This window comes from Vipera ursinii, assembly GCF_947247035.1.
Source record: "Vipera ursinii genome assembly, chromosome: 1".
NCBI lineage: Eukaryota > Metazoa > Chordata > Lepidosauria > Squamata > Viperidae > Vipera > Vipera ursinii.
In genome coordinates, this window is record NC_139512.1 from 103,258,422 (window position 1) to 103,286,351 (window position 27,930).

General features: G+C 36.9%; 1 protein-coding gene across 1 annotated transcript in view; it reads right to left on the reverse strand.

Annotated features, from left to right (window-relative positions):
• The window catches only part of SERGEF (secretion regulating guanine nucleotide exchange factor), a gene marked incomplete at its 5' end in the record, with an annotated part of 80,884 nt that overhangs the window by 40,790 nt on the left and 12,164 nt on the right, over positions 1-27,930 (reverse strand). The window contains 3 exons of the mRNA XM_083376859.1: positions 6,352-6,388; positions 17,007-17,173; positions 26,901-27,059. Of these exons, the coding sequence (XP_083232985.1) occupies positions 6,352-6,388; positions 17,007-17,173; positions 26,901-27,059 (363 nt within the window). The remainder of the gene's footprint in view (positions 1-6,351; positions 6,389-17,006; positions 17,174-26,900; positions 27,060-27,930) is intronic.

Sequence of the window (27,930 nt, forward strand, 5' to 3'; positions counted from 1 at the left end):
GCCCACGATCTAACAGACTTCATAACAGTGATGACAATTAACCAGTGGAACAGCTTGCCTTTAGAAATCATGGGCGCTCCATCACTGGAGGTTTTTAAGAAAAGACTAGAGAGTCACTTGTCTGAAATGGTATAGGTTCCCCTGCTTGAGCGGGAGGCTGGACTAGAAGACCTCTAAGGTCCCTTTCTGTTCTATTCTGCTCTGTTCTGAAAGGACCATCCAGAAAAAGAATGGCTAAAAGTCTTATGTGTAGACCAGGATGAGACTAATTGGACTAGAGTGGTTAGGGATCATGCTTACCATACACCTATTTCATCTACACACACACTGCAATTCTTAACCCGGGAGCTGCTTTTCCTGAAAAGCTTTCTGATATGATTATTTATAGGACAGAAAGCCTCTGGAGAAGAGCCAGTGCTTGTCGCAGCTTGCATGGCATTTTTATAGAGGAAGAGCTTGAACTGCTATAACTCCATCATTCATTTTGAAAAGTAAATCAGAATTATGATAAACACTAGCTGTTCTTTATGCCTAGTAGCAACTGTCCCACCAGGGATCTGTCAGAAGCAAAACACCCACAAAGCAGGATTTGTGACAAAATTTGTTTATGCTTCTGTCTCAGAAAAAAATGCCACTGGTATTCTACTGGTCACTAAGAGGGCTGAACAACATGGTGTTTGCTATACAATTAAAAGACCAGGTAGTGCCCAGTTCTGCTTTATACTATGAAATATGTAAGCAGCTTAAACTTTCCTTCCAGCCACTTTCTGCAAAATCTCTCCCCAAAGGCTGAAAAAGATAGACCACAACTGGAGACCATAGAGAGTCAGCTGTCTTTCAAAATCCTGTGTGGAAAATTTGGTAAACCAAATGGGAAGAGAAGCACCCTTCTATCTGTTCGTGGTGGCTACCATCTGTTTATATTAACACAAAAAATAATCAGAAGAGTAACTATGTCCTACACTTTTCATCTCACATTAAGTCATAATGTAGTTTGCTTATCTTTTGCTTAGTGTGATTTGCAAATGACTTCATGAATAAACTATAGTTAGTTTAGGGCAGCAGCCTACAATTTGGACTCGTGTTGTTTTCTTATTGATTGTATGACTACATGTGATCACGCACTTAACCACTGATCTCTATTTTCACCATGCCAAGCGACTGTTTTCTCACCTACATTGCCTAGAATAGCTAGATTCATGCAAGGTGCGAAGGCACCATCAAATAAATGTAAGTAAAGTCATCTGAATTTATCCACTGGGTTCAGACAAATCTAAAATTCATCTGATGACAGCTTTGTGACCTCAACTCTTCTAGCAAATCAGCTTTCTCAGATGCCCTGAGAAGCAGTGTTATTAGAACACAGACCAGCTTTTCTCCATTCCAATTTTTATGTTATATATATATTTAAATACGCTTATTTATAAGGATCTCAGAATTTCAGGATAGGTAAACGTAGTGAAGCACTGTATATAGCAGGGCATAGCACACAATTTAATCTATCATGATTAACCTTCTCCGCAATTTCCATCAACATCAGAAAATGTGGAGTCAGGTAAAAGAATAACATAGTTGGAAGGGACCCTGGAGGCCTTCTAATCCAACTCCTTGCTCAAGCAAGAGACCCTATACTAGGGGTCTTCAAACTTGGCCCTTTTACGACTTGTGGACTTCAACTCCCAGAATTCCTCAGCCAAGTTTGAAGACCCCTGCCCTATACCATTCCGGACAGTAAAATCACCCCATTCATAAATTAAGGACAGTACAAAATGTTTGCTATGGAGGGAATAGCTTTAATTGGCTATTTCTTATAACTACCTGACAGTGATACACTGTCGTTCAGCCACTGACATATTGGAGATAACTTAATTTAATTTAATTTAATAATTTAATTTGTATACCGCCCTTCTCCTGAAGGACTCAGGGCGGTGAACAGGGCAATACATAATAAAAACCAGGATACAAAAATTAAAAAGTAATTAAACTACAATGCCCGTAATAAATTAATACATATTAAAAGTTAAAACCGATTATAAAACCCAGCCCCAACCCATCAGACCAGGCCAGCTTGTTCAAAAAGAAAAGTTTTGAGATCGCGCCGAAAGGAGCGAAGGTCGGGGGCCGTTCGGAGCTCAACCGGCAAGCAGTTCCAAAGGTCTGGCGCGCCCACAGAGAACGCCCACCCCCTGGGGGCCACCAATCGACATTCCTGGATCGGAGGCACCCTGAGGAGGCCCTCTCTGTGGGAGCGCACTGGACGGAAGGAAGTTGATTAAAAGTCAGAGCTTGCTGGGCATTTTGAAATATCTGATCAATGTCTGCATATGCATTTGGTTTATTTTAATTTTTACTTTCAGAAACGGCTATACTGTGTACATATGCAAGTTCTGATAGTTAGGATCTTCCAAAACAAGAAACCCGTTAATGCCTTCTACCCTGTTTATGGGAGGCCAGCATGTTAAACGACTTGGTTGATATCTAAATTACAAGGCTTTGTGAGGTTATCGTTGCAAGATGTAAGCTGCTCCAAGTAAAACTGCATTTCATTAATATAGAATACTATGCTTATCAGTGCCTAGATAAACTATTTTTTTTCCATCTGTTTAATTTATATTTCAAAATCTCTCAACCTCTTTTTTCATGATACCCTAATCAGCCATAAATTCTTACATTCTGAAAAGCAAAATTATATTGTGACTAGTAAAGCCTCCCTCTGTGAGAGTATGAAAGAATAGAACAGAATAAGTTTAAAAATAGTTTATTGTAAGATCTACATAAAATACATTAATTTTAAAATGTGCTTTTTCATTGTAAACTGTGCTTGGCAAAAATTCCAAAGATTTTGTTGATTATATATTTACCACAAAGCAATGACAATATGCAAATGTACATTTTTTTTCTCTAGAGAATTTCTTTTCTTTTAATCATCGTAGTTAGCAAACGTAAATATTAATGACGCATATTTATATTTGTGTAAATCTGCTTATCAGCTAAGATCCCCTGTATCTATATCAATCCTTCCTGACATAATTCCCTGCTAGCTATGTTATTTTGTACTGATATTTCTCACTTATTTTATTATTCCTGTGTTTTGCTCAGTGTTCACTTGTAGAATAAGTTTGGCTGCTGCCTAGATTAGAGTGTATTATTACAATACAACTGAACAAGGACTTTGACAAGAAACAAATCAAATGGTTATGTCTATCTCTTACTCAGACATATACAACCTGATGGCACAGCGATATAAATGCTAGACATAATGAACAATATTTGGTTGTTAGGAAGAATTCCTGCTAAGTACCCTTTAAGCAAACTATGGATATTAGGACAGCTAGGAGAAAGAAGGAGTTGTTAACATGCTACCATGCTGATCTTTCAGGAAGCTCATACAAAGTAGTCTTAGTCAAGGCAGAATTTATCATGTATAATTGATAAAAGTAATACAAGGACACGCTGTGCTTCCTTGCTGTACACAAATGCTCTGTGCTGGGCGAAAAGATCTCACCACTATTAGAGCATTAAGTGGGAAATCACTGCAATTGCAGGCACTGGAAACAACAGGTTTTTGTATGTGAGAAATTATTAATTGTATTATTTGAGATTTGTAGCCCAAGCTTTGTTAGAGATAGAATTTCACCAGCAATTCCAATTGCTTCTAGTGGGGACATGATGAGCTGAACATCCTTGAAGGAGCAGAGGTATTGTTGCTGGAGAAATCAACAACCAGAAAGAAAATTCGGGCCACTTTCAATCTCTCCAGAAAAAGGAGAGATCGTGAGATTGCACAGATGCACTCAGGATAGCTGTCCTTGTGAACGGATTGCAGGAACCAACGTTTTTGTGGTAAACTTATGATTGAAGCTGCTGAAAGTCGAGGAAGTTCCATCAAGCTCATAGCCACTAGCAGAGTGCATATGGACAAAAAGCTCAGTCAAGCCTCATATGGCATGGGCCCGGATTATCTTAGGGAGCACCTGCTGCCAGCATCAACTTCCCATCGTCCTGTGCGCTCCCATAGGGAGGGCCTCCTTAGGGTGCCGCCGGTCAGGGAATGCCGGCGGGCCGGTCAGGGAATGCCGGCGGGCCGGTCAGGGAATGCCGGCGGGTGATCCCCAGAGGGAGGGCATTCTCTGTGGGTGCGCCTGCCCTGTGGAATGATTTACCTGTGGAACTCCGGACTGCCCCTGACCTGCACTCGTTTCGCCGGGACCTGAAAACCTGGCTTTTCGATCTATCTAGCCTGGACTGAGGGGTTTTTTAGTTTCATGTTTTTAACACTGTTTTATTGTTGGGCTATTAATTAATTTAATTCTTTTTAATTCTATTTTTTATCTTAATTTTATATTGTCTTTTAAATATTGCCCTGTAAACCGCCCTGAGTCCTTCGGGAATAGGGCAGTATAGAAAACTAATTAAATAAATAAATAAATATTTTAAATCACTTTTAGAATTATATTTTAATTGCTTTTCAACTATTAAGAACCTCAAGAACAAAGGCAAATATACATGCCCCACAATAATGTTGCAACATCGAATCTATGTCAGTCACCGAACCAGAAGTTTACTCTTCCGAGCCTTCAGACTTGTGCTGGAGCCCATCTTCAGGAACTTCTCTCTACTGGGATATGTGCTTTGGGCTAGTCCAGGGGTCTATGGGTCATAAAAGATCCAAGGTTGCCTACCCCTGGGCTAGTCTGTGAGTCGTATTTATGTGGTGCCTTCCTAGTGGTTGATTGGTGTGTTAATGGCTGGTAAATTGGCTGTTGTTTCCTTGTTCTGCCAAGCCCATGGCACCCAAAAATCTGATTAAATCAGCACTGCTGTTCATTGATGGGACTATTAAGAACCTTTATAACATTGAGTTTCCTTCAATCCTTGGATAAAGAAGCAGTAAGGACAAGATTAAGGGCTTTAAAAGAAGGAGGGGATAAACAATAAAAGGATGATTAAAATCTTGATTTCAGAAAGATTTAATTTAATTAACAGATTAAAGGTCCAGAGAGATTTGAAATGATTTTAAAATTAATTATAAGAAAATTTTCCATGGGAAAATAAGATCAGATTTTGAAAGTTTGACACTAGAAGGAACTAGGAGGAACTATAGATTATAAATAAAGAAGAACACTTAAATTCAACTCACTAATGCAGAATGGAGCAAACTATTTTAACTCTGGATGGATTCAAGGATATTTGGAAACAATGGATTCAGAAATTAATCTTAAAATTGTTTTTTATGGTAAAACTGGATTTAAATGAAGTTATAAAAGAGGAACAAATTTTACTGGATAACACCAAGACTGAGACTAATGTGGATCTATTCTGTTCTGTTCTGTTCTGTTCTGTTCTGTTCTATTCTATTCTGCAGTATTCTATTCTATTCTGTTTTATTTTACAGTATTCTATTCTATTCTACAGTATTCTATTCTATTCTATTCATCCTATTTCATATTTCTTAATCACCCATCTCCTTCAAATTTAATAATGATGAGTTATAAGAATGATATGGAAAAAGATGTTACAGTGGATATACAAATGAAAAGGCTGATGTCTTAATAATTAAAAGGGATATACAAATAACAAACTAGAAGAATCGCTGGGGAAATGTTCTTATTTTGGATTTACAAAACAGATTTTTTAAAGTTTCAAAGGATTTTCAGAGAAGAGACAAAATGAAAAGAAATCACGCTCTGAGACATTCTTTAAAGTCTTTAAAGATCAAGACTGTTAATACCAAATGAAAAAATACAAAATTGGTTTATTTGATCCAGGTTAAAATATTTCTGGTAGCCCAACCTTTAATGGCTTTCTGCTGACTAGGACTGAATGACAAAGTTCTAAAGATCTGGAAAACATATTTTTTTTGTATTTTTAGAATAAGCGATAAATTACTATGTTAAAGTAAAGGGGAGGAATATATATAAAGGGGAGAATATATATTTTATTTAAGATTAAAATATATATCTTGCTTTTTTGCAACCCTTAATTAACTGTTGCTGACTAGGAATGTCAAGTTTTAAGAATTTGTTTATAGAAAAGAGATGAGATGCACAAAGAAATGATTGTTGTATTCTCAGAGAAGGTGACAAGTTACTGAAACAATTTCAATAACTTATCACCTTCTCTGAGAATACAACAATGTATATATTATTTACTACATTATTTTTTCTTCTTTTCTATTTCTCTTTATGTTTTCTTTTCTGCACTTTCTATCCCTTTTTGATTCTTTTATACTTTTTTAGTTTGCATTAGTTCCAGAATAAAAAATACTTTCTAAATACTTTGGCCTACAATTGGCATACAGCTAAAAGAGAAAGACTTCAGAACATTTAACAAAAAAATCATACTACTTACCAACTATTGCTAGATTGTGCTCTGAACCACATGCAATCTGCAAAACAAATGATAATAGAATAGTAAACTAAAACTAAACAAGAAAATGCATCCCGAATGCACAATTTTAGAATATTATACATTTTATATTATACACTGATGATAAAAAATAAACTTGGAATTGAAAGTCATATAGCCTCTCATCTTGGTAATGATATATAGCAATTATAGCACAGATAATCTAATCCTTTTTGCAAAGAAGTCCAATCTCAGAGGCAATACCACACAATGTATAAAGGAATATTTTCTTTTATCTCTCTATAAAGTTGCCACCAAGGAAGTTTGCTTCATAATGAGACAAATAAATAGACAGATATAAAGGTAAAGGTTCCCCCGCACATGAGTGCTAGTCGTTTCCAACTCTAGGGGCCGGTGCTTATCTCTGTTTCAAGCCGAAGAGCCAGCGCTTGTCCGAGGACGTCTCCGTGGTCACGTGGCCGGCATGACTTAGACGCCAAAGGCACACGGAACGCTGCTACCTTCCCACTGTAGTGGTCCCTATTTTTCTACTTGCATTTTTACGTGCTTTCGAACTGCTAGGTTGGCAGAAGCTGGGACGAGTAACAGGCGCTCACTCTGTTACGCGGCACTCGGGATTCAACCCGCCAAACTGCCGACCTTCTGATCGACAAGCTCAGCGTCCTAACCCACTGAGCCACCGCGTCCCTCTTAGACAGATATATCTTCATATATTTTAAATATATGCCTTTATATATACATTTCTTAAACTTGTTTATCAATTTTGTATACCACAATAATTATATATTAGATTCTTGATAATTAACATTAACTAACCGCAATACAAAACTATTTTAAATATGATAAAATGGATAAATTGTAAAAACTGACTAACCAACCACATTAAGGCATCTACTCTGCCATTTCCATAAACTTGTCTAAAACAATTCTGCCTTTACCAACTTCATCTACTTCCCTCATCTTTGACAATGAGGGGCTCCCACTAACTTCTTTCATGATGTTGACCCTCTCATGAGTTGATCCTAATGGTATCTGCGAGTGAAGCCATTTGGGGCCTAAAAAACAGTACTTTGAATGTTGTGGAGATACCATTAGTTCTGCAACATATTCAAACATATGTTTAGGGTTTTTATAGTTCAGTTTTTATTCTTGTTGTGAACCATCCAGAATGGTTTTTTTAAAAATTTTACACAAATCTTACACAGTAAGTGCAGGTAGTCCTTGACTTACAACCATTCATTTAATGACCCTTTGAAGTTACAGCAGCACTGAAAAATGTGACTTATGACCATTTTTCACACTTACAACTGTTGCAGCATCCCCATGGTCACATGTTCAAAATTTGGACGTTTGGCAGCTGGCATGTGTCCTGGGATCATATGATCACCTTTTGCAACCTTCTGACAAGCAAAGTCAATGGGAAAACCAGATTAACAACTTAACAACTGCTGCTAAGTTGGTGTTACTGATTTAGTGTTACTAACTTAAAAAGTGCAGTGATTCACCTAACAACTGTGGCAAGACAGCTTGTAAAATTTGGCAAAACTCACTTAACAGCTGTCTTGCTTAGCAGCACAAATTTTGGGCTCAACTTTGGTCCTAAGTCAAGGACTACCTATGAGTGAGTAAGTAAGTAACTAAGTCAGTAAATAAATAGATAAATAAATAATATTTTGTGCGCTTTCCTTGTAAAGGAGTTAATAAATCTCAGTCACTTACAAAGTTCTTCAGATTTGCGCTGAAAAATGATCCATTGCAAAAAGGATGTAAACCACTAAAATACTTGATGGATAGGAATGAAAAGAAAATGCCCCATATTCTATCCATTTCAGACATTAAGAAAGTGAAAGAACATAGAATGTTATCCACATTGAGAAGGATGAGCTGTGAGAATAATCAAGATTTTATTAGATTTCCTGCAATTTTTCTTATTAAAGCACCTGATGGCATCCAGAGGAATTTTCACTGTCCGACAGAAGGAAAAATATTCACTATTCTGGTGATCCTGAGGGCACACACCTGACCTCAACAACTCTCAGAAAAAGTGTTAATGATCAGATGACTGCAAGAAATATAAATTCTTCTATCCTCCGCCATTCAATCAGAACTGAAAAAGCTTCTTGGATGAGAAGCGAAACATTTTCAAACAAAAACAAAGAAAATCCAGTTGCTTTTTGAAAAAGTATCTTTGAGAGAACTATGACCTGGATAAAATCTCCATAAACAAAGGGGAAAAAAACTTAAAACATCTTGAGGGGATAAAACCTGTTTTTAGTTTTATTGCAATGCTTATTCCATCTGAGCCTGCTGAGCTCTTTATGTCTAGCACAGTAAGACATTTGCTTGTTCTACATACTTTTTTCCTTAAGAGCTACAAGTAAAAGATTATAAACTTTAGCCTTCTTTGACACTGTAGTTTATTTTTTCCATTTCCTTGCTGTCATTTTTTTTCTCAATCCACCTTTGCTATCTAATTTTCTATTACTCTGTCTATGGATAACCACCAAAATATTTTCATTTCTTTTTTCACCTTGCACAGGGATAGGCATTTTAGAGGGATTCAAGAGAGAGATGACCAATTCAAGAACTGGAGTAAATTTTATTTTCATCACAGAAAGAAACAATGTGAAGCATTAATATTTTTTCAGCTGCCAAGAACCATTCTGATGGAGATAACACATTTAGATGTGAGCTGCCCTACAGCTGCAAGATTGTGAAACTCTAATGTTTTTTCTATGAGTAAAATAATCTACTTTTCTACAACAGTGTGTCTCTTCAATTCTTCTAAAAGAACTGTCCAAGGTATCTGAAAGCAAAGAAGACTAAACCTCTGGTCTTAGTTCTTGTAATAATAGAAAGATAAATCTACACGTCTTTGACAGCACTGGATTCCCCAGCCCAGTCCATATAAAAAAGCATGGAAGGACGCAATGAATAATTAGGTCAATTTTTTAAAGTGTCTGGCTTATAACATCATGTTTCATTTTCTTTTCATTTTTCAATTTAACGTTACATCATAGTAACGTTAGCTCATATTATTAAAACGTCATAGTTTATTTATTTTTATTATTAAATTTATATGTCACCCATTTCACTATCCAAGCGACTTAGTTATTGTTAGCTTGTTTGAATAGAATAAAACAATTAAAATATTATTACATGTCATTCAATTTTTTGAGACCCGTAACTTATACGTTTTGGTCAGCCTATGGAAAGTCTGCATACAGTATGTTCACAAAAGACAGTTTATATTAAAGCAACTGTTAAATTATTACAGCAATTATATTGGCTTCGAATCTTATTTTAAATATAGTATATACAATGACACCTTTAAAAGTTTTGGTTTTGCTTTTGACAGCATCCTATTGACTTCTTTCTTACATTTTCCTCTCTCTCTCTTTAGGACAAGCAAGATTGTCTGATGGGTATAATTATTCTGGCCATGACTTGATTTACTAGAATTACAAAAAAGATTATGTGTAGAAAGCTGCATGCCTTAAAACAGCTGTTCAAACCAAGCCTATTCAATAGGAAGTATGGATGTAAGTCTTCCTTTCTTTTTTCCTTTTTTTATATATATATATTTATATATTCTATATTAATAGTGCTTGTAGTTATCCTATATGAGCTAGAGAGTGATAGATTTTAGAGTTTACGGTTGTTAGCATATGGTTGTTTATGATTATTTTTTTTGTTTTTTATACCTTGTACTTAGCTCTGGGAAGTCGGGGGGGGGAGAGGGGGGAGGGGTAAGGAGGGAGGGATAGGGGAGGGGTAGGGGGGTTTGTTAAAGATAAAATGTATGATAAAACTTTTCAATTAAAAAAAAAATAGGAAGTATGGATGTTGGATAGCCAGACTGGCACAAAGCTGGGCAACAGCCAAGAGTTTTGCAGTATTTAGACAAAAAAAAATAATGTCTTCCTAGCTAAAAACCTTAGAAGAAATCATAGCTACTTTCAGATAAAATAGGATTACTGAGTTATAGCATATTCAAGCACATAAGTGAATTCTACTGAGATATTCCCCTGATTGCAAAAGGTTAAAAGATGAGCAGGCTTTTTTTAAAAAACAACAACAAGTCAAATAATATCTTTCCTCTCATGAATACATGCCAGTCTGATTACCGGTAATTGCTAACATAAGGCTTAAAGATAAATATGTGTTGTGGTGAGATATTAGCAGACTTGTCATACTTCAAAGCCCACTGCAGATTTATATTTTTGAGCAGCCTGTCTAGTGATTTGCTTTCCAAATCTGTTTCATAACAATCCCATCATCCCTGGGACTGAGGATGATTTGGTGTGTAGTCCAAGAGGTTTAATGGGCTCTGGGCTAGGACAGGCTGACATCACAAAGCTTCTTCAAATCCTTTTAACTGTTTTCACAGCAGAAACACTGTTACCAACTTTTATCTTCCCCCCCTCCACAAAAAAAATTGGCAATATTCATTCTTTTCTGTGCAACTTCAGGGGTCTGCCTTCTGGTGCCTATAAGACCCGGCTTGCCAACAGACGCCCTGAGCCTACAGAAAATTGGAGGGAGAACAGGAATGGAGAAGGGTTGTTTGGTTTCGTTTTTAACTACCCAAAAGAATAGTTTCTTCATGATCCAAGCAACACCATTAAGAGCTATATTGTGGCAACATGTTTCCATAATCTGCAGTGTCTGTGAAGCAGAACCCATATGGTGGAGGGGTTGCACACACAATACACGTACAAAAGCAGCAGTTTCCATAGCAACCGAGTCACAGCAAAATGCATCAGGACAGCTCTTCACCCTCTTACCCATTATTGTCTAGCATTGTATGAATCAGCTGACACCTAGTGTCTGTTTGAAACACTCCCGCACGGAACTCCTTCCAAGCACTTTCCTATAGGCTGTTAAAATCTTCTCCTGCAAAAAGACAAGGGAACACTTCGTTTTTCAGGCCTCCTTCCCCCAAAAGATGAAGCAACTAGGAGATCAAAAAAGCTGATAATCATTTATGCATATAGGCCTTTCACCAGCAGCTTCATTCTTTCAAAATTGTAAGAGTGCCAAAAATTATATAGTTTATTCCAAAGATATGCAAAGTCACAGCCAGCTTCTACCTGGAAGGTAACTGGTATAAAATTGTGCAAAAGTTGGTAAGATGAACTGCATCCAGATAATCTGATCATGAGCTTTAAAAATTGCAGAGAGCCCAAGCATGGGATTACTTCTCAGTAAACACCAGGAAAAATAACATTCTAAGAGTAAAGCAATAACCAGGCTCAAATTATCCTGCTTTGTAGACATTATGCAAAAACCCAGCTCTCTGGGAAAGGTTCTGATCCTGGGAAAGGTAGAAGGAAAGAAAAGAAAAGCAGCAAAGTTGATGGACTCAATTACGGTAGCAAGGAATTGGAGGAGACTTGAAAAAACAGATTAGGGATAAATTAGGTAAAGGTAAAGGTTCCCCCGCACATGCGTGCTAGTCGTTTCCGACTCTAGGGGCCGGTGCTCATCTCCGTTTCAAAGCCAAAGAGCCAGCGCTTGTCCGAGGACGACTCCGTGGTCATGTGGCCGGCATGACTAGACGCCAAAGGCGCACGGAACGCTGTTACCTTCCCACCGTAGTGGTCCCTGTTTTTCTACTTGCATTTTTACGTGCTTTTGAACTGCTAGGTTGGCAGAAGCTGGGACGAATAACAGGCGCTCACTCTGTTACATGGCACCTGGGATTCGACCCGCCAAACTGCCGACCATCTGATCGACAAGCCAGCGTCCTAACCCACTGAGCCACCGCATCCCTAGGGATAAATTAGATATTCAAAAGGAAACCAGACTTTCTTTATTTTTCCTTGAAGATGTTCCACTTCTCATCCAAGAAGCTTCTTCAGTTCTGACTGAACGAAGGATTTATATTCCTATTCTCCACCATTCAGTCAGAACTGAAGAAGCTTCTTGGATGAGAAGTGAAACATCTTCAGGGAAAAACAAAATTGCCTCTTGAAAAAGCACCTTTGGGATGACCTTGACGTGGACGACTAAGAATCTGCATAGACATCATCATGGAGAAAATCCAGGTATGTGGTTGCTAGGAGGCAAAAACTACTTGACGGCACATAAGCAAACGATTATATTAAATTGTTAGTTACTAGCCTATGAGGAATGGCTAGATAAGGATTGTGTAGCACTATCTGCCGCATACATACATACAGATGCAAAGATTTTCTTCCTCAAGCAACCCATCTGTTTAATTCAGAATCCAGTAGTTTGGGCACGTCCAAGGAATAATGGAGGAATTTGTAATTGCTTATTTCTGAATAAAGGACCCAGTTTGTGACTGCTGCCATCAAGATATTTGGGTGACGCAACAAAGTCTGGTTTGTTGGGTTTTTTGTTTTGTTTTTTGTGGGGGTAATGGCATTATTTGTGTTCAGGAAAAGGATAATTGGATCAAACAGTTTAAGAACCACTGAGCTAGGATAATAACATCTAAATTTCATTGGAAATACTCTTTAAAAAATAATGCCTTAATGCCCATGTCAGTGACCATACTAAATCAGGCAGTTCTACTCTCCGTTGTACAAATAAATTAATGAAAGTATGCTTCAATACTACTACTATCTATATGAAAGACTCACAACTATAATTGGTTATATTTCATGTGTAAGTTGTTTTTGTACATCAACTGGAATCTGTCCATATGGGCTAAAAATTCTGTTGCTAAATAGCATAAATAAATTATATGTTTGTGGGTCATTATATGATACCTACAGAACAACATTTGTATTTGTCAATATTGTCTTGGTTTATTCAGTTAATAAATAATGTAATACCATACTTAATGTTAACTAAGCACGGATGCATATCTTTTCAAAAAGAATTATTTGAAAGATCAAAGGAAAAAAATGAAACTGCATTCACAGCCTATGAATGGCCTATGTTTTGATAGACCAAGACAATTATCAAACCTCACTAAGCTAAACCCAAAGCAAAAAGCTTAAAGCTTTAAAGCTTTGTTTCAAACAGATTAACCACTGCAATGGCCTATGGCACGGTTTGTATTCTTAACAGCTTTAAAAAATAAATCAATAAAGGTTAGTAGCCAACAAAACGTTTTAGCTTCCTGGAGGCTTGTAAAGAAGCAATAAAACATTCTACAGTATCTTCCCTGTCATTTAGATGTCCTCACAAACGAAAACTATCCTGTCTTAATTCGGAGGAGAGGAAGCCTGGATTTCCATTTTAGTTTCCCCAGGAACAATTTCTTCTCCTAAGAGTTCCAGCTTTCTTTCCATCTTCCTTCCCTATCCATTCAATGTATCTCAACCCCTCCTCATACCATGAGTGAATTCAGAGCAGGAACTTGTGATGTTAGCAGCCTCATACAGAAAGGCTACAAGACAATACAGGTAGTCCTTGATTATCTTATTTATTATTTCATTTTTGTATTTATTTAATTTCTGTAGCCGACATCTCAATCCAACTGTTTAGCAACCACAACTGGGACCAGTAGCCTGGTCGTTAAGTGAAGCGGCTTTTAAGTGAAATCACAACTATGTTTATGATCTTACATCAGCTTTCCTTCACTTTGCAAACGTGCGAAGGTTGTGAATGCAAGGATTGTTCATAAAAATACTTTTTTCATCACGGTCATAATTTTGAATGGTTGCAAGACTTCCAGGGACAACAATGGCAGACTGAACATGGCTCTGCTTTTTGCCGTTTTAGCTCCTCAGAATTCTGAAGATGTATGTAGCAGGAGATAACAGAACAAATTGATTTTATTGGATTAAAACTGAGACTAACTTGAATGTGGATTTAGAGTTTTTAAAATATGCTGGATTACAAAAATGACATGGAAAAAGATGCCAGGACAGATTTACAAATGGAATCAACTGGTGTCTTTATAATTAAAGGAGACATAGAAATAATAAATTAGAAGAGTGACTTGGAAATCTTAGATTTACAAAAGTAACGTGTGAAATAAAGGAAACTGTTTCTGAGAGGAGATAAAAAGAAATTACTCAAATTGTTCCTAACAGGAGATAGACAGAAAATGATAAGAAATCAGCTTGTGAGATATCGCTGGACAGGCTTAAAAATTGAGCTTTTTAAAAGTAAACAAAAGGACTGCAAAGTGAATCTATTTGATCAGGGTTAAAATATATATGTTGTGGTTCCTGGTAGCTATTAATGGGATTTCTTTTTGGCCAGGTGAATGACAAGCTTTAAAAATCTGTTTATAAATGGGAAGAGATTTCTTTTGCTTGCTTTCTTTGAGAAAGTGATAAGTTTAGATTACAAAATGGATATTTTTTATTAAAGTTAAAAAGTATTTGTTAACATTTTGGCTAGCTCTTAATAGACTTTTACTGATTAGGACTGATTGAGTTTTTATCATTTGATTGTCAATAAAGGATGAGATATGGGAAGAAGAGATTTTGTATTGAAATACTACTACATAAGGTGTTAAGTTATTGAAAATGTTTATACTTGTCAGGGAGAGTCCTCTTTTACGTCATACTTTCCTTTTTTTCCTTTCCTTTTTTATTCTCCTTAGTTTGTATTAGTGCTTTATCTATGTATTTGTAAATCTTATTAAAATTATTGTTAAAAAATAAACAGTCACTTAACAAAGCAGTTGCTAAATGAGGACTAGCCATATTGCTTAGAAGCCATATGGTACGGTTGAACAAAAAAAATGCTTATCACACACTTAAAGGGAGGAAGATTTTCCATGCTCACTGCCTGCAGTGAGTAAGGAAACTCAATGGGAAAGCAAAAAAGGCAGTCAGACATTCCTCCTGCTTCCACTGATATTTTTGCTTCCCTGTAATCTGTCTCTCCGTCGCATATGGAAAAAATCTCTGAAACGATGGCACAATGGGTCACGGGTTGTCTGGTCTAGATTAAAATCCACCTCATACATTATTGCAACAATTCGAGACTTAACCCAGTTCATCTTTGTGCTACATATACAGTGATGCTCGATACAAACATACTTCCTGCCTACATGTTTATATAGGAAGTATTATTGGCTACATACAGAATAATGGGAGACTATTCTTCAAAGCATGATAGATTAGTGTTTTATAGGGCATTGAGCTAAATATATTCAAAACTGTCATTGCTACATTCACTTGGCAATCACCAAAAAACACATTATGGCAAAGTCTTAGCAGTTTTGCCCATTATACTTAGTAAGACAGTGCCATGCTGTGGACGGTCCTGTTTCCATGCTGTTACACTCCGCAGTCTCTTGCAGGTACAGTAAGCATGTTTTGACCCAGTTTCCTTACCAATCTCTACTTAGCAGTATGCTAAAGATGATTCTAGCATGCCAATCGGGGGCTGCAGCCTGCAGTGCAGTTCACTGTAGCACATTCACAGTTCTGACTTGTCAAAAAAAATGTCAGTGGAAAAGTACAGGATCTGCTATGTCTGTATGAGTTAAAGCCACTTTCATAAATCTGTTTCACGTGCCTTTTCATGTTTGTGCTCTCAGCAAACAGAAAGGATTTTTAAAGCTATGTTGTGATGAAGAGTCTGTTAAGAAGGAATTCAGGTTTCTCTCTTCATTGATAGTGAAAACAAGAACTTCATAAGTCCATAACGGATGTAGAAAGTCTGCACACACTTGTTAAAATACTAGTTTTTTTGAGATGTAAAAAAAAATCAGACTGAGATAAATCACTTCAGAATGTTTCCCATCTTTAATATAACATATAAACTGTACAATTAAATTGAAAAACATCTTTTATAAGGGAAAAACAACAATTAAAATCTAGAATGATGTGGCTGCATAAGTGTTCATACCCCCTTTTATGTAGGGATGTGACGGTGTTCAGAATTAACAGAATCACATTCAAACTGATGGTAAATAGTCGTCAGCACACACCTGCCACCAGTTAAACTGACTCTGATCAAGTCCATGTTAAATTCAGTTGTCTTCTAAACTAATGCTTATCTAATATGCTGAGACTGCAGTCAATCATAAGGATGAACAAACAAGGGCACGACAGAGACTTAATTCTGAAATTGAGTCAGAGGTACCCTTTTGGAGTCGTAACTTCAAATGGTCCTTAACTCAAGGACTATCTGAATAGTTGTCATCAATGTACTAAAATAACAAACAAGTGACTTCAAACAATATTCAGCACTTTTCAGAACACAAACACATGCAAATGTTTTGCTGAACATTTGTATTTCTGTTAATTGGAAAAGAGGCTTTCCGTTCTCTGGCTGTTTTTCAGAGAGAGTACTTCTACAATTAACTTTAGTATGAAATCCAGCATGGTAATAATGAATGGAGATTATTAAAGCCAGCCTTTCACAATTCAAATATTTTGTGCAAAATAACTTATTTTTATTCTACAAAGAATTATCTACAAAAGTGTGTAGTAGAGACTTTTGTGTTGCAAGGAAGCAAGTATAAGGAAAGCTGCAATTAAACTATTTATTAGAAAGAGTAGTATAAAGAACCACATTTGGATTGCCTTTCGGTTTTCACAAATTAAATAACTGGCAGACTATTAGATATAATAAGTAAATGCATGCAATATTGATTCAATGGATTGAGACAGTACAGCATCCCTTGTGCCAGAGGCACCATTCAGATTAAGAAAAGAAGGTCTAAGCTGACAACATGCATAGTTTTTCCTTACCTCAGATGCACCAGAGAGTTTGGGCACCGCAGCAGGAGCATAAAACGACTCTTTCAAATGATGCTCTGTTGACCTCTTTCTGTCCTGGCTCTGTCTTTCGCATGGCATCTCACTTCTTCCAAGTTGACCATAATCTCCTCTACCCCAGGTGAAGACTTTCTCTGTCTCTAGATATCAGTGACATAATTGCAGTGTTAGTTCTTGAATTGGCAATTAGATAAAACGATAATAAAAATTATTAAGCTGGACAAGATTGGAATGTGTCACATTAAGTTTTCCTTTTCATTAAATATTTCTTTCTCTTCAGTTTATATATTTTGCACACAATGGATTCATAAATAGCACTAAATCACAGGTCTGCAACCCGCGGCTCTGGAGCCGCATGCGGCTCTTTCAGCCGTCTCCTGCGGCTCCCAGTCCTCTGCCATGTGCAGTCCAAAAAAAAAAGTGGGACTAAAAAAGTTCAACCAATCAATTCAAATATGCAGGGTAGGTGCATATCTCGCCTTGCTCCACTCTTCAGTCAAACCCTGTTCTGCGCATGCCCACATGTACATGTACCGGGAACCGGTTCCAAGTGGCTCTTTCACTGTTTCAGGTTGCTGACCCCTGCACTAAACATTAATGGGATTGCATGGTTTTGGCTTAGTAGAGTTTCCATGAATTCACCCATGGTGATTTGTTGAGCATGATTTCTTTTGTTTGTTATATTGATATTCTACATTTCTTCTAGGCAAAAATGAGAGAGAGAGAGAAAGAGGGAGGGAGGGAGGGAGGGAGGGAGGGAGGGAGGGAGGGAGTACCCTCCTACCGGAACATTTCTGCCTTAGTACAAAGTGTGAACTTAGCTTATTAGAATTTAATCCAACAAGTTTAGCAAGTTTAGTAATCAACCCTAAACTGAAATATAAAAACATGTGTATGTTCAAGTAACATGTACATATCACTTTTAAGATGAAAAGATGTCCATACCCAAAGCTACTACCCAAAATTCATGACACTAATATAGAGACTTGCTTCCCAGTTTTTTTGACCTCTTGACAATCTATCTGTCATTTCAGCCCTCCAGAATCATCAGGAGCAGATCTCAGGTCTGTGACTATTTTAACCTACTTCTCACCAGTTTTCTCCTAATCTCCTGTGAGAGGAAATGAGTCAAGAAATCTTCCTACATATGGATGAAATACTCAATTAACATTTTTCCAATTCTACCTGGAAGTCACAAATCGGACACATTAGCCATAGCTTTGTCCTATTTAAAATTCATGATACAACTTTTCCCTTGAAACTTGTAATAGTAATAACTAAATGCTGACTGCAATCTAATTTTAGTGATTTTATTATAAACATATCTGACACAATTCCATAACAAAATTAATTGCAGCTCTCCAAATACAAGTCAAATCTTGATTTCCAGTTTAATAGAGCTTAAAAAGAACAAGACCTGAGACATGCTTTACATCTGACTAAAGATATATGAACTAGTGAAATCACCTCTTGGATACCCCAGCTTTGTTTCCATTACTAAGCTAATTTTACATTCTTTGATCTACCACTGGCAAAAAAATGACTATTGAGATTTTATATGAAGAAAGCAAGTTGTTCTATTTACAAAGCAAGTTGGTTCTACCTGTATTCTTATTTTATATTGTGAACGGTTTCTTAGTTACACATGATTGTTCCTTGCTATTATTATTTAGCTTATATTGGCATTAATCCATTCCATGAGCAAGGCAGCTGCTCCCTTAGCAATAAACGAAAATCCCTCTTATGTTTAAAATGCAAGTACCCATTCTTAATTTACACTGATTAATAACTTGCACTTGCATATTACAATTGTTTTTATTTCTACCTCCATTGCTACTTCATCTTGTTTCACAGTGTACCATTATCATTCTTTTATTACATTTCACATTAGGAATTGAATAGTTTATTTTATCTCATGGGCTTTGGTCCCTTTTATAATTAAGCATCTCAAGGGAATACTCCTTTTTTAATATGCATATAGCTAAGAAGAGGATTGTGACTAGCTGCAGCCACAAATTCTGCCTCCATATTATCTAAAAGAGTCTATACATCTTATCCACAACATCGGGGATTCTGCCAATTTAATTGCATACTGAATATATTAGATCCTGTTTCAAGCTTTCATTCTGAACAGGTGATTTCTTCAAGAAGAAGAGAATTATGCAAGTTGGCTGTGTCCTTTCAATCCCCAAACCTCCCATCTTAACTGGCATTGCTTGAAGCTGGATTCTGCATGTATTCACAGGAGGTTGCTGCACAATCAAGGCTCTTTTTAATCACTTACAGATTTGATTTACCCTCTCATATATTTCAACTTTTATATAAAGTTCCTGCTACAACTCAGAGTAAAAGGGATAGCAATTTCTGGAGATTCCATGGACATGTAGAAATATTTAAAAGTAGGTATTAATGGTGCCTGCAAGAGGATAGCTATCACTATTAAATATCAGAATCTTTGTTCCAAATTTAACTAAACTCTAACGCAACCAGAATACTATCCTAATTCAAAATTTTTACACAATTATTTTTCAATTCATATTTCACTGCATATTCAAGATCCAAAAATATCAGAGAACGTTCTTATACCTGAACATGGGAAAAGAGCTGATATTCTTTCAGAGGTTGTTGGACTTCAACTTCAACTTTGGCCTTAGCTGATTTTCTGTATCACCTAATCAGTACACTTTATCTTATTACTCACTGCATGAAAAGTCTAAATTAGACCAGGTACCCTTTTGCCTCTATGTTTTCAGTGTCTGATAAGTTTTCCCACCACTACAACTTCAGCTTATCATCCCTGAATACTTTAAGATTTATATGATGACATAAAACATAACATTTGTGATGTAATTCGCAAATTTTACCTTGAAGGTATCAAAAACAATTAAGATTAATTTATTCAGCTTAACATTTGACAAAGCTATTTGAGAAAGCAGCAATGTTCATAAACAGAAAAATTCAATACACTAAGTAATTCTTTGGACAACATATTTATTGTTATAAAGCACATACATACGAACATCTAACTGTAATTACTGCCTGTGCTCAGTCACTCATTATATGTACTTTGTAGTAGAGTGAGACATACTAAATTCTATACACATGCCACTAGGGGTTAAGTCTTCACTATCTGTGCTGGTTCAATATTTGAGAAAATATTATACAAAGATGATACTTTTATTATTATTCTATGTTTAGTATTATTCTAAGTAATATATAATACTAAATTATTTAATTATTGAGTCCTTTTACTATGCAATACTAATTAAGTATTATTCTCTTAGATTAATTTGGACAACCTGAAACTCTCTTTTGGATTCCAACCATTACAGCTGCCTTTTATTAGCCATGTTGTATGGAGACAGATGGCAGTTTAAATCCAAAGATCTCTGACAGAATGGAGAAGGTAAATATTGACTGCCATCCTGTTGGGTTACTGCTCAGTCATACAAACTGTCATTGTGGTTGATAACTTGAATCTGAAAAAAGAACAGATAAAGGGCTTCATAGACAGTTGCGGGAGAAGAAGGGCTGAAATGACTTAAGAATCTAGAAAGGAAGACTTAAGGAAAAAAAAGATAATGGCTAGGAATGAAAGATCGTATTACACTATTACAAGTGGCTGAAGGGACACATGTCCCAGAATCATTCATGATGAAAGACACCATAGGATCACTATGCAAGGAGGACAACACAGTGTGAGATCTATCTACCCTCCACATATATCCAGAGGGAGAACAACAGACACCAGGAAGAAAAAAAAAAGAATCAAGTTTTGCTCACTGTAAGAGTTTGCCAGTTAAGTGAAGCATTCAATTAAGTATTTGGGGAATTTAGTAGCAGTTACATTTTTGGATAACGACATTATTATTTTAGCAGGAACAGTAGTAGCACAGAAAGAGACAATCGCTGAACTGTGGAATAATTAGATCATAAAATAATTTGCACTTTCTCTTGTCTTTTCTTTATTGTACAAAACTGCTTTAATTGGTTTTAAGAATCAAATGTTGTTAATTGTGTATGCTGCCCAGAGTCACATGCAAATCAGAAGGAAGGAAGGAAGGAAGGAAGGAAGGAAGGAAGGAAGGAAGGAAGGAAGGAAAGGTTTTTTAAAATATTAAACTACTGTGGGAAGTCTCACCTTCTTTCTGCCACTGACCTAAAATGCACATTCACATGTATTTGGCAAGAGCTGTAAAAAAGGAACTATTTACACTTACACCTTTTGTGGCCTACATTTAAAATAGAAATACCATGCTCTTTCTAAAGGTCTTACCAAAAGAATAAATTAGTTACAAGCTATTCCACAAAACTGACCTGAATTACAAGTTATATGCTGTTAGCAATTACAGCTAGAAAGTCGGTACATAGAGAGTTTGAACATGTTTAATGAATGCATTTGAAAGGAACTCAGGAAAGCCTTGACAGCCCCATACCCTCTATTTTATGTGGCCTAAGATGTTTGCAGCACTTCTGAGATTCAGACTAAAGTCACAGAATAGCCCTAATAACAGTTTACTTGAATTGTTACTCAAAATATAATAAACTTCCTAAATAAGACAGCATTTCTATCATAAGGCACTACATGCTATAACAGCATGTAAACCATCAGCAAACCTAAATATTCAAGTCCACATGGGTTTGTAAATCAATCTTTCTCTCCTCTCTTTTTCCAGTTATTTTCTAAAAATGTTTCTGGTCCATATGAGAAATGGGCCTCAGAGGCATTTTTGGGAATAGAGATAATGCCTCAGGCTGATGTATTGCTTTGTGGCATACTACTTTTCTTTTTTTTTTAATAACTGAGTGACTCAAAAACATAAAAAAATAAACAAGGCAAAGAATTTGGAAGTACCAAGGAATGAATACCATCGTGTCTTGCACCAAGGATTGGGTCTATAAGTTGCAGCACAGAATATTTATTCAAGCCTATACCCAAGAATTTAGTCAACTAACAGTCAGTACTATAATGGTGTTAGATAAGGGAGAACAGAATTAAAGCGGGGCTGGACATGGACTGTTTGTGGCAACATAAGGAATCTAAGCTGATAACACATTTAACTCTACATCCCATTCTCTTACACATTGTCCCCATATCCCACACTGCAAACCTTTGATTTGAATGAATGAATGAACCTTTATTGTCAAAGTATAACCATGTATACATTGAGATTGGCTGAGCCTCCTTTCGTGCCCCCACTACCACAACTCACAGTGACAACAAACCCACCATCTTGTTACACCATGTGAGCTAACTGCACAACACACCGGACTCACAAGTCAATCATACATAAAATTATACAATTATTTCCCATTCAAGAGCCTGACAGCCTATGGATAAAAGCTGTTCTTCAGCCTGTTGGTACAGCTGGCTATACTCCTGTATCTTCTACCCGATGGTAGGAGAGTAAAGAGATACTGTCCAGGGTGTGAGTCATCCCTGAGAATTTTTCTCACTCTTCCAAGGCAGCGAGCCCTGGCGATGTCATCCAGTGGTGTCAGGGGACAGTCCACAATGTTTTGTGCTGTGCTCACCACCCTCTGTAATACTTTCCTATGTATGGCTGTCAGGCCAGCATACCAAACTACAATACAGTGCGAGAGGTTGCTCTCTATAGTAGACCGGTAAAAGAAGGTCATTAGCTGTTGTTCTACCCTGTTCTTCCGCAAGACCCTGAGGAAGTGGAGTCTCTGTTGGGCCTTTCTGGCCACCTGGGTTGTATTAACCTTCCAGGTAAGATCTTCACAGAGGTAGACTCCCAGGAATTTAAGGAGGAAACTCTCTCCACATAGCCCCCTGCCCCCACCCAATGTAAAGTGGGGCAGGTTCCTCTCTTTTCCTCCGGAAGTCTAGCACCATTTCTTTTGTCTTGCCAATGTTCAGGTTCAAGTTGTTCTCTGAACACCATATGGATAGTTTTTGTACCTCCATATTGTATGCTGTTTCATTTCCACCTGTAATAAGACCCAGTACGGTGGTATCATCTGCGAACTTAATTATCATAGTAGATGGGTCGGACGATACACAATCGTATGTGTACAATGAGTGCAGGTAGGGGCTAAGCATGCAGCCCTGTGGCAAGCCGGTGCAAAGCTTCAGGTGGGTGGATAAAACAGATCCAACCCTCACTGTTTGTAGCCAGTCCCTAAGAAAGTCTTTAATCCAATCGCAGATGGAGGGGGAAAATTCAAGTCAGTCAGCTTTTCAATAAGAATGCTCAGCAAAATGGTGTTCAAAGCCAAGCTGTAATCAATGAAAACCATCCTGACATAGCTTCCAGGTTTCTCTAGATGGCTTGCTACAGAGTGTAGAGCAGTAACTATGGCATCGTCTATCGACCTGTTCCCCCTGTAGGCAAATTGATGTTTGTCAAAGTCCGGTGGGAGGCATGTCCTAAGATGTTGGAGAACCAGTCTTTCGAAGCATTTCATCACTGCAGACATTAATACAACAGGTCTGTAGTCATTCAGGCACTCAACTGCTGTTTTCTTTGGGACTGGGACAATGGTAGCTGCTTTCAAGCATGATGGCACACAGGCCGTTTGCAAGGAGACGTCAGGATCCCTGCTAATTGGTTGGCACAGTTCTTAACCACTATCCCCAGCACCCCATCTGGGCCTGCAGTTTTGCTGGGATTCACAGCCTTCAGTACAGCTTTCACTTGATGTTCACACAGGGCGAGTGGCTGAGAATCAGAAGGCCAGCCAGCAGATCCTTTGATCCTTTCACAACATCCTATACAATGGATTGCACAAACCACAGCGAGCAAGTGAAGGATGCTTAACCCCAGCGTCATCTTCTATCACAGCAAGAAATTCCAGGGTCAGGTTACGTGCAGAACTACCTTTGCCTGAAGGTATTTATTTATCCTACTATTTTAGATAGGATGGGTATGCACGAAATCCCCTTCCTTAAATACTGCCACCTGATGGAACCACAAAGCCATGCCTCCTCAGGCCCCGGCTCTTTGAAACAGCCTCCCATTTATTTATTTATTTATTTATTTATTTATTTAATTAAATTTTTATACCGCCCTTCTCCCGAAGGACTCAGGGCGGTGAACAGGGCATATCTTAAAACTACAAAAGTACAAAAGTTAAAAAGTTAAAAAGGAATTAATTAAATTAAATTAAATTAAATTAAATTAAATTAAATTAAATTAAATTAAATTATTGCCCACAATAAAAACAATGAAAAAATATATATATAAATATTAAAACCCTAAGTAATTCCCCATCAGGCCAGACCAGCTTGTACAAATAAATGGGTCTTTAACCCGCGCCGGAAGGAGCGGAGATCCGGTGCCATCCGGAGCTCAACCGGCAGCTGATTCCACAAAGCCGGAGCGCCCACAGAGAAGGCCCTCCCCCTGGGGGCCACCAGCCGACATTCTCTGAGAGGAGGCCCTCTCTGTGGGAACGCACGGGGCGGAGGGGAGTCGACGCCGGCAGCAGGTGGCTCTCTATTCTTTTTAACCTTCCAAAAGGCTATGAAGATCTGGCTCTTTTATCAAGCATTAGACTAGGATGGGGATTGAGTATAAGGTTACTTGGTTTGGTACCTGGAGGGAAAGGGTACCTTTCTTTTTAACTATGTTTTGTGGTTTGTTGTAAACTACTGAAGTTGTTGCATGAAAAACACAGCAATATAAATCCTATACTGTAAGCAAGCAAGCAAATAAATAAATAAGGCAAAGATGCATTGAGTAATAGGATCCCAGTAAATTGATAGGTTTCAATCTCATGTATGGACTAGTTATTTAAACGTACTTGAAAATATTTATTACTTTTTTATCACACCAGAGCTTATCTATATTTTAGGCCTTATAAAAATTCTAGATTAGATAGAATTTGACTCCGAGTCTCCCTAATTTGAAACTTTAACCATAAGACAACACTGCTTTTAAAGGTTTTTCAACTAAAAAAACCAAAGAGCACTAAGTGTAAGATTGACCCTTTCAAAACTCTCACATCCCTCCAGTTATCATTTTGCTCATTAATCATCTTCCTGGTATTTTCTGACATCCTATTGCCTGTTATGGGAGAGAAGATATTAAATAAATGATGAGGTCTTCCAAGATTTCACATGTTATTTTGCCAGCACTAACTTATCTATCATTTCTTTCCACAGACCTTGGATCACTGATTCTTCATATTTCACCTAGCAGCTCAAACAGAACCAAACTGCTCAAGAACAACAAATGTCTTCTAGGATACATTCATCAAGCAAAATAAATACTATTTAGTACTTCTCTAAGACATTGCAGTGTGCCTTTATAATACTACACATGAACAGAACTGTTTATCAGAAGCTTTTAGTGCAAGACCCCCATCCACAACAAAAGCCTCCTGGGTGGGACAACATTTTTCCTTTTTGCCACAGAACTTATCTGGAGCTAGCCAGCTCAGCTTATAATTTTATGGTATATCTTTTCTCTAGGTCTTTGGTATAACTGCAATTGGACAGGGAGGGGAAAATGACGGTGTAAGCATTTTTCCCATTTCCTTTCATCCATTTTCACAAGAAAGGATGTGTAAATCTTTAATGTACTGAGAATTATTTTCCCATTTTAAAAATGCATAACAAACAGATCTGTGGATTTATTCAGAACAACACGGAGATAAATAAACTCCCTTAATTAAGGCTCCCTTTGTTATTGGCTACCAGCATAAGGAGGACGGCAGTTATTCTGAACCCAGGATGACTCAACTTTTAAAGGCTTAAGACTTTGTTATCTCTTTTCTTTTTCAACACATTTTTACTATATTTAGAACTTCCTTTAGTCAAACCATCTCAATGAGATTCTTACATAACCTAATTTACATCTGCAACATTATAGAATCTAGACCCATTCTCACAAAAATATCAATTATAAAAAGAGTGACTTTCAGTTTTGGATTTACATTCTGCAATTCCATTTAATAAAACTGCAAGAATGGATTTACACACTATTGCTTTCACTCCCAAATCCTTAGAAGCAACAAGGCATGCAAGCAAGAAAGAAAAAAATCCAGTAACCTGAGGCCTGACTTATGGGGTAGATGATGTTTGCAGATGGGACAATCTGACAAAACATTTGCCAATTTCACCTTTGTCTGGCAAAACTGAAGCCCCAATGCAATCAAACTATTATTTCCATTACAGAACTCATGATCTCACTAATGAAGAAATGGAGCCATAGTATCTTATTTAAAGAGAAACAATATATTGTATCTAAGCCAGAAACTAAACAGCTACTGTGGAAAGCTATAATGAATAGCATTTCTGTCCAATATTGATGGCATATTAGGAACAGAATTCTAGACCTACTATTATAGTATAAAATCTTCATAATTCTTATAATGCACCATTTGGATTAATTAAATGTTAGGGTTACAGACAGACAGAAGAGTGTTAGTAGTATATACATGGCTATTCTATCAAACCATTGTCTGAAATTGTAGTCTAAGATATGATATTGGGGGGGAAAATCCTTCTAAAACAGATATTGGTATCTGTTGCATTCTGAGTTACAAACTTCTAACAGTAGGACTGAGAATATATTTTAATTAGTTAAATATATTTAATTAATTAAAATATGTTGTAGGGAACATATTTTATATACAGTATTTAGACAATTATCTTTGCAAAGATGAATAATATTATAATACCTCAGAGAAAGAAAGAGGAGAAAGAAAACACAAAAGACTAATTTACAGCTTAGCATGAAGACCAATCAGTACAATAAAATCAAACATTTGTCTGACACAGTATTTTGCCATGTCTTCCACACATCTTAGTCTAAAATCCCTTTTAAGATCCATACAAATATTTTTTTCAATTAAATAGATGTTGTTATATTTTAGATACCGCTTTTTAGATTATACCTGATTGCACCACCAAGTGTGTCCAACCACTCCAAATTCTTCTAATTTTTTCACCCTCAAAATAGTAAGCTTCAATCTTCTGAGGTTCCAAAACAATAGAGTCTTTGCTTAATAGTTGCTTGTGCTTATTGTTTCCCCAAACATATAAATCTCCATCATCTTAAAAAGAGAGAAAGAATAAAATAGCAAGGAAGACATTTTCTGTATTATTTCTTAAGGACACAGATATAGCGATTAAATGTCATTGCTCTATGCAGAAATACTGTAGTAAATATCTTAACTTTAAAAAGAAGCTACAATTCAGAAATGCCAAAGCACAAGAAACGATGCATAAATCGCATTGCATGCAATTAGCCATAGTTGACAAAGTTGCAAATTAAATTTCTCCAAAATTTGTAATATATAAACCAAATCATCCCCATGCAAACAAGTGCATCCAGGACATACAAACACATAACCTTGACAACATCAATGCACAACACGCACACACAATGCAAGCATAATAAATATTCCTTTGTCAGCTCTTCATAAGGAAAAAAAACATACTAAAAGTTTTTGTATTATCAGGGGGAAAAAACCCTTTATCTTAACAAATCTTAACAAAGGACAGACAAAAACAAAGTAGGCCACTCAAAAGATGGAGCTGAGACGACCTATTAGATATAGTGGGGGGAAAATTAAATACAAGGTTTACACTTTGTCTTTATTGACCGAATCTTGGCAAGGGTTTTTTAAAAAGTACTTTGCCACAGCCTTCTTCCCAAGTCTGCGAGAAAGCGACTGTGGCAAAATCACTCAGCTGGTTTCATCACTAAGCAGAACTAGAAACTTAAGGTCTCCCAGTTTCCAACATAGTGCTTTTAACCACCACAACAAACTGGCTATTCTCAGCAGGGCTAGCAGTTGCCAAAATTCTTTTGGCTTTAATTTCCTGACTTTTTTCCCAATACATTTCACTTATTCGCAGTTCTTGGATTTTCTTCCAAGCTTACCTAAGTGGTTCAGTTCTGCTTATTAGGATGAAACATGA